This window comes from Lipotes vexillifer, unplaced genomic scaffold, assembly GCF_000442215.2.
Source record: "Lipotes vexillifer unplaced genomic scaffold, Lipotes_vexillifer_v1.1 scaffold168, whole genome shotgun sequence".
Classification (NCBI taxonomy): Eukaryota; Metazoa; Chordata; class Mammalia; order Artiodactyla; family Lipotidae; genus Lipotes; species Lipotes vexillifer.
Window position 1 is genome coordinate 4,274,271 of NW_006773947.1, and position 8,729 is coordinate 4,282,999.

General features: G+C 37.4%; 1 protein-coding gene across 1 annotated transcript in view; it reads left to right on the forward strand.

Moving 5' to 3' along the window:
* Positions 1 to 2,734, forward strand: part of ROCK1 (Rho associated coiled-coil containing protein kinase 1) — a 147,998-nt gene extending 145,264 nt beyond the window's left edge. Inside the window, exon 33 of the mRNA XM_007448612.1 lies at positions 1,062 to 2,734. Within this exon, the coding sequence (XP_007448674.1) occupies positions 1,062 to 1,065 (4 nt within the window). The 3' untranslated portion in view covers positions 1,066 to 2,734. The remainder of the gene's footprint in view (positions 1 to 1,061) is intronic.
* The last annotated feature ends 5,995 nt before the right edge of the window (positions 2,735 to 8,729 follow it).

Sequence of the window (8,729 nt, forward strand, 5' to 3'; positions counted from 1 at the left end):
TTAGAAGCTAAGAATGTTTATAAATGTCATATTTATTTAGTTCAGTGTCAGGTTTTGTTGTCATTGGTTATGGTACATATTTAGCCCTTAATATTTTAAACGACTGTTGTTTACCCCTTTTTAATGTAAATAGTTTCATGTAAAACTTTGCTCATTTTATTTTTAACTATGTTGGCAGATTTTTTTTTTAATCAAAATTATTTGGTATTATGAGTGTTAACAAATAAACTTCCCAGTTAAGTATCCTTTTTTTCTTCTTTTCGGGAGAGGGTAGTTTAACTCATTTTTATGGAATTTTTTCAAAAATATTTATATGGTAAAACAAGCAATTACAGGACATAAACCCTTTCCTGAGGAGCGGTTATGATAACTCATTAAGTTCTCATTTAACACATGAAAAAATGGGGCTCAGAGAAATTAAGCAACATGCACAAGATCACACAGCCAACTAGTAGCATAGTCAGGTTGGACCCTTCTTTTATCCATTTCCAAAGCCTATGTTTTTTCTCCTATACCAAATACCAACTTTCCCTAGAGTGTAATCCTTATATTAAGAGGGACATTTGAATCTAGAAGCTGAGACCTAACACTGATTTGCCTCTCTGCTGATGTCACCCAAGTCTTCCAAGCAGGCTTAAAGCCATATTTAATTTATCCCATTTCTTCATTCCATATTATCAATAACCAAGTCTAATTCTTTGAAATGACTCACATCCATTCCTCCTTCTGTATTCCTCAGCTACCATACTATTCCAGTGCATTATCACCTCACTCTGGACTTCTTTCTGTAGAATCTTGTATTGTCCCTCTCCTATATAGGATAAAAGCTGAATCTAAAATACTTAAAATTTTGTATAGTTTTGTGGGGGGAAAAAAGTGTTTGAAACAAAGTAGAAGCAAAAAGGAGATAATAGTGTGTTTTTCCTTTTTCCTGTTTTCCAAATTTTGTGTATTAGTTAACTATTATATATAATGTATATGTACCTTTCCTTCCATTTTTGTTTTCTGAATTTTTAAACTGAGTACATTTCTTAAATTTTTTTATTTTTTTCCCTCAACAGTTAACCATGTGACCTAGTGCCTTGTGGAATTGTGTGGGATGCTACCTGATAAACCAGGCATCTTTTACCATGCAGAGCAGAAGGCTGTTCCTTTGACACAAATATCACAGGCTTCAGGGTTAAGATTGCTGTTATTCTGTCCTTGCTTTGGCACAAAAGCACACTGAGGATTGTTTTTTTGTTTTGTTTTGTTTTTGTTTTTTATTGCGGGTTTGCCTACAGGTAGATTAGATTAATTATTACTATGTAATGCAAGTACAATTGAGGGAAAGCTTAGCTAGATATATTTTTTTAAAAAGGTGCTGCCTTTTTTAATTTCTAAGAAAACGCCTGTCAATCATGATAGAACACAGTTTTCCTCATACGAGTGAGAGGAAGAGACTTTCACTTTCAAGTGGAATGGCCATCACTATCAAGATCAGCTCATGGAAGGAGTAAAGAAAATATCTCAAAATGAGACAACTGAAATTTTTTTTTAATAACTTCAGTTTTTATGCTCTTGCAAGACTATACAAAACTATTTTAAGAAAGCAGTGACATCACTTGACTTCAGTGCCCTCACTGTAGAATTTAAAAGCCTTACTGTTGATTGCCTGTGGTGGACTTGATGGAAAATAAATATCTTACATTATGCTTTACAAAATACTGTACGTGTTTCAGCAAGTTTGTAGATTGGGGAATGGGAGAAGGCAAAAAAAAATTACATTTAATCTATGCATTTTTGCCAAGCCATATTGAGTTATTTTACTACTAGAGACATTAGGAACTAACTGTACAAAAGAACCAAGTTTAAAAGCATTTTGTGGGGTACATCATTTCTGTAATTATATAATATGTTTCTTTGTGGTTTTAAGTGATAAAGACATTAAGTTAACAAACATATAAGAAATGTATGCACTGTTTGAAATGTAAATTATTCTTAGAACACTTTTGATGGGAGTTGCATTGCCCTTTTAGTGCCTTAATTTGAGAGAATTATTTTACTGCCATGACTAAATATAAAAATTTCAAAAAATATATTTTCAGAAAATTATGTGTGTTGGGGGTTTTTCATTGATAATTGGCTTAATTTAAAATATTTAGAGGTTTGGTGGACTTTCATAAATTGAGTACAATCTTAGCATCAAACTACTTGCTAAAATGATGAATGACTTCGTAAAACTCTGCAAAATATGTAGAAGGTTGTACCAATATAAAAGAAAATTATGGCAATACATCTGTGATGTTTTCCAGTTAACATAGGAATTACCAGATAAATACTGTTAAACTCTTGTTCAATAGCAAAGGTTGATTCATATGGGCAGTATGATTTATTGTTTATTTTTTTAACCAAATACCTCCTCAGTAATTTATAATGGCTTTGCAGTAATGTCTATCAAATAAGAAGCACTGGAAAACTGATTCGTCTCTAGGATGATATGCATGTTTCAAGTGGTATTAAAAGCCGCACTGATGGATATGTAATAATAAACATATCTGTTATTAATATGCTAATGACTCTGTGCTCATTTAATGAGAAATAAAAGTAATTTATGGATGGATACCTTTAATAATGACTGCTATGGTATTTTCTCATGACTGAGATGAATGGAAGCCATGCTGTAAATTAGTCCCTGACTGCATACAAATGTTTGTTAAATTTCATGACTAAAGTGAATTTTTAAAAGATAAAACCTGGTTTGGGCTCTAAAATAGGAGTGCTACAGTTGAAATGAAAAGTTGGCTAATGTCTTTCGGAAACAATTCTCCATGGGTCTCTCATGTTTCTCACATCTTGGGAGCAGAAGCTCTGACAGCCTTTGTTTGTTCTACACTGTCTTTGCAAGGAGATTTGTATAGTGAACAGCCATGGAAGACATTGTGTTTCCATAGAGAGGAAGGCAGGTTTGTTTGCTGTTGTATAATAAAGATAGTGTCTCTCTCCAGGGCAAAAATTGGGCAGATTTGCTTGAGCCCATTATAAAAGATTCAGGTACCCTAAACTTTGGGCTCCTCAGCTGTGGTGCAAACTCACTGCATGCTCAGCACCCACCTGGACCACTTTGCATCACCCCTGTGGGACTCGGAGGGCAAGGGGAACTGATGAGAACGTGAAGCTCATGCTGCTTGCTGTGCTGTAAGTATAAAGTCATTTGGCTCTGACCCAGGATCCATGAAATTGTGGCAGGCTAACTTGTAGCTTGCAAGTAGGGTGAAACCTCAGACCCTTCACAGTTCTGGACAGTGTCCTTACTACCGCCTCAGAACCATCACCATTACCCTAATGTATTAAGGTCTAATATATTAAGGTCCAGTAAAGTTCAGAGAACAGAGTTAATTCTATTTATTTGAGCAAGAGAGTACTTTTTTTTTTAACAAAATATTAACTTGAGCAAAAAATTGTTGAGAACTGACACAACTTTAAGGAATGACTTCAGATGCCACATTGCAAAACCAGGTCAACCAAGAGAGCTGCTGCTTCTTTTTCTTTTTTTTCATGTGGACTATTCTTAAAATCTTTATTGAATTTGTTACAATATTGCTTCTGTTTTATGTTTTGGTGTTTTGGCCGTGAGGTATATGGGATCTTAGCTCCCTGACCAGGGGTCGAACCCATACCACCTGCATTGGAAGGCGAAGTCTTAACCACTGGACCACTAGGGACGTCCCCAAGAGAGCTGCTTCTATTCTAAGTTCAGGAAACCACTCAATCCCAAAGTATACCAACGTGGCAAGCATCAGGATAGTGTCATCTAACGTGTCCACACCACGTTAGATGCTGTGTTTCATTCTCTTACCATATAGGAACCTTGTGTCTAAACACTGGGGTCTCTGTCAGTAATACCTCAGAAAAATCCTTTTCATGAGCTTCCCTATCTGCTGGCATTAGCATACCCTCCATCTCACCTCTGCCTTCTATAGGTGCATCTGCTCATCCAAAATACATGACATTCAGAATTCTAGCTGTAAGAAAATCTGGGAAATGGAGCTTTTAGCTTTCTATCCTCTTGATTACAGAAAGACACAGAGTGTAGAATGAGATTCAGCCTCAAGCCTGCCCACCCACCACTCCTGAGAGCTTGGGTTGAGGTCAGGGATTATGGGCTAGAAAGAAAACAGCCGTTGTCATGATTCACAAGCTCAAAACAACGATGGGTCACTTGTCATTATTTGGGGTTTCAGCTTAAAATAATCTCTCCATCCTTCGTTTAAAGAAATATCAATAAGTGAAATAATTTAAACATGGCAATCAAACTCTAATTGATAAAGTATGTGTTTTTTTATATCACTAGAAGTTTTGTAATAACTAAATTTGGTATTTACATAACTTATTTTGTTGATTCTTACTGGGTTGCTGGTTTGAGCTTTTTAATTTTAATTTTTGGTATTCCAGCACTTCTACAGTTCTTTCTGCTCAGAAAGAAAACACAGCTACTAGCAGCTAGTAGGATGAATAAAGACAATGCCTTTAAAAATTAGTTAGTTGTGGGGCTTCCCTGGTGGCGCGGTGCTTTGGAGTCCGCCTGCCGATGCAGGAGACGCGGGTTCGTGCCCCGTGTCGGGAAGATCCCACATGCCGCGGAGCGGCTGGGCCCGTGAGCCATGGCCGCTGAGCCTGCGCGTCCGGAGCCTGTGCTCCGCAAATGGGAGAGGCCACAACAGTGAGAGGCCCGCATAACGCAAGAAAAATTAAAAAAAAAAAAAAAAAAAAAAAATTAGTTAGTTGTGAAGGACATAATATATTGCGCTACTACACTTTATTATTCTATGGTATTGTTTAATGAGCAAAAGTCTTAATTTTAGCGAAGTCAAATTTATTGATCTCCTTTATAGTTAGTGCTTTTTGTATTCTATTTAAGAACTCTCTCCTATTCCCAGGGTCGTGAAGATAATTCTGCGTTAGCTTCTTGAAGTTTCATTGTTTTGACTTTAACATTTACACAATGGGGAAAGGATTGTCATGTCAATAAATGGTGTTGGGAAAACTGGATACCCACATACAAAAGAATGAAAATGGACCCTCAACTTACACAAAAATCAACTTGGATTAAAGTCTTAAGTGTAAGAACTAAAACTCAGACTCCTAGATGACAACATAGGGTAAAAGCTTCTTGACATTGGCCTTGGCAGTGATTTCTTGGATATAACACCAAAAGCACAGGCAACAAAAGCAAAAACAGGCAAATGGAATTACATCAAACTAAAACTTCGGCACAGGAAAGGAAACAAAATAGTGAAAGGCAAGCTGTGGAATAAAAGAAAATATTCACAAACCATATATCTGATAAAGGGTTAATATTCAAAAACTGTAAGGAAATCCTACAACTCAATAGCAAAAACCAAAAACAGATAACCTGATTTAAAGTTGGGCAAAGGACCTGAATAGACATTTCTCCAAAGATGATATACAAATGGCCAACAGGTGTATGAAGAGATATTCAACATCACTAATCCTCAGGGCAATTAAAATTACAGTGAGATATCAGGTCATACCTGTTTGAATGGCCATATCAAAAAACCCCAAACAACCCAAAAGATGTGTGGAATCTAAAAAATACAATAAACTAATAAATAAAACAGAAGCAGACTCACAGATACAGAGAACAAACTAGTGGTTACCAGTGGGGAGAGGGAAGGGGGGAGGGGCAATATAGGAGTAAGGGGAAATAAAGGGTTATGGGATTATACAAAATCATCTGTGTGAGACTTTATTTTATTTTATTGGAGTCTAGTTGATTTACAATGTTGTGTTAGCTTTGGGTGTACAGCAGAGTGACTCAGTTACACATATACATATATTCATTCTTTTTCAGATTCTTTACCCAGATAAGTTATTACAGAAAATTGAATAGAGTTCCCTGTATTCTACAGTAGGTCCTTTTTGGTTATCTATTTTATATATAGTAGTGTGTGTATATGTTAATCTGAAGCTCCTTATTTATCCCTCCCCACTACATTTCCCCTTTGGTAACCATAAGTTTGTTTCCAAAATCTGTACATCTGTTTTGTAAATTTTTGTAGATAAGTTCATTTGTATTATTTTTTAAAAATTAGATCCCATGTATGAGTGATACATAGGATATTTGTCTTTCTCTGTCTGGCTTCACTTTGTATGATAATTTCTAGGTCCATCCATGTTGCTGCAAATAGCATTATTTCATTCTTTTTTATGGCTGAATAATATTCCATTGTATATATATATACCATTTCTTTATCCATTTATCTGTCGATGGACATTTAGGTTGCTTCCGTGTCTTGGCTATTGTATATAGTACTGCAATGAACATTGGGTTCATTGTATCTTTTCGAATTATGGTTTTCTCCAGATATATGCCCAGGAGTGGGATTGCTGGATCATATGGTAGCTCTATTTTTAATAGTTTTTAAGGAACCTCCATACTGTTCTCCATAGTGGCTGTACCAATTTACATTCCCACCAACAGTGTGGGAGGGTTCCCTTTTCTCCACACCCTCTCCAGCATTTATTGTTTGTAGACTTTTTGATGATGGCCATTTGTGTATGAAACTTGAAAATTGTAAAGCACTATAGAATTTAAAGAACCTTTCATTCAATTTAAAAAAAAGCATTATTTATCCCATACATTAAAAAAATAACAAAACAAAAAAAGATCAGTGTTGGCAAAGATGTGGAGAAAAGGGAACTTTTGTACACTGTTTGTGCAAATTTAAATTAGTACAGCCACTATAGAAGACAGTATGGAGGTTGCTCAAAAAAATTTTGCTTAGTCACCATTACAGCATTATCAGGAGAGGCTAGATTATCAAACAATCTCCCAAATCTCAGGGGCTTACAAAAACAGGTTTATTTCTCTCTCACATGACCTGTCCACCATGGGTCAGCTGCAGCTTTGTTCCGCATCCTATTCACTCTGGGACTCCATAGCAGCCTCTCTCAGGAACATCACTGACCATGATGGCAAAGAAAAAGAGAACATGGTGACCCATGAGCTAAATCTTAATGCTTTGGCCTAGATGCAACACGTGTCACTCTCATTAGTATCTCATGGCCAAAGTAAGTCATAGGCCAAACCTGCCATCAAGGAGAGGAGGACACATAATCATATGATTGGGAAGGACAGGAAGTTGGGGGAACAATAATGTTTCCTACCACAATTATTTCCTTTTTCTTTGACCAACAAATCAAGGCTTTTACACATGAGCACCTCAATACCCCATTTTACTGAAAGAAAAGTGGTATGATTTTTATCTGTTTCTGCCAATTTAATGTAATCTTTTCCATTTTCCCCCTCCAAGCTATATTTCTTAGAGTGACAGAATTTTAATGTTGGAAGTGATTTTAGAGATAGTCCAACTCAAGCTACTTATTGTATCAATACTCAGGGAGGAAATTGTAACATGTCCATGTCCTAGATTGCAATTAGACACAAAACAGGATAGAACCCATGTCTCCCAGCTCATAGTTGAATGCTGCTTCTACCACATATAGTTTCATTTCCAAACCTGAGTTATTAAAATGATATGCTTTTTAATAGAGTACATGTTATTCAATACACGAACATGATTACAGAAAACATTTAAATGTAGGAAAAAATGTGAAGATGGAACACATGTTTGGATATCACTTTACAACATATGCTTTTGTATACAAAATCTCTTGGTTGCAAATGTAAAACCCAACTCAAACTGACTAAAGAAGAGGAAATTTATTGACTCGTGCAATTATAAAGTTTAGGAGAAAAGTTGACTCTGAGCTTGAATCCAGGGGCTCGAATGATGTTGTCAGGATCCTTGTATCTCCAGCTGTGTCCTCTGGGTTGGCCTCCTCACATAGTCTCGTCACTGAAACACCAGGCTTACATTCTAGAAATGTAGCAATCTCAGCCAAAAGCCTAATCATTCCTAGGATCTGGGGAAATCTTCTCACTGCTTGCTTTATATGTCTATCCTTGAGCCTATTCCTGTGGGCAGAGGGTGTTACCAAACCAAACTTGGGTCCCCTTGCCCCATACACAGCAAAGCCAATCTACTGACACAGGGTTGTAATGAAGGAAAGTACAACAGTTATTGCAGGGCCAAGCAAGGAGAACAGGCAGGTCATGCTCAAAAGCCCCGAACTTCTGATGGCTTTCAGGGAAGGGACTTTAAAGACAAAGTGAGGGAGAGAGTCTCAGGGTATGTAATCGGCTTGTGCACAATTCTCTGATGGGTTGATGGTGAGGTAACAGGGTGATGTTTGGGGAATCTCCATCAACCTTCTGGTTCTAATTGGTCTGGGGTCGGCATGCAGTTAACTTCCTCCACCTGGAGAGGGTTTTAGTATCTGCAAAACAAATCAAGGATATGGCTCAGGATATTGTCTAGGGCCCTTGAGGAGGAACTAAAGGTCCTTGACTTTGTTTTATAGCTAAATTATTATTATTTTGTCTTGCGTGGCTGTTTTCCTACGTTTCTCCATTTTCTCACTTCTCTGATTAAATTTGCTCTTTGGAACTCGTGGAAGACCTAGGAGGCTAAAGATCCGGACGCGCAGGCTCAGCGGCCATGGCTCACGGGCCCAGCCGCTCCGCGGCATGTGGGATCCTCCCGAAACGGGGCACGAACCCGCGTCTCCTGCATCGGCAGGCGGACTCTCAAGCACTGCGCCACCAGGGAAGCCCAGGAGGCTAAAGATTTTTAACAAATGAGGTGGGGGACGTAGTGGGGGAC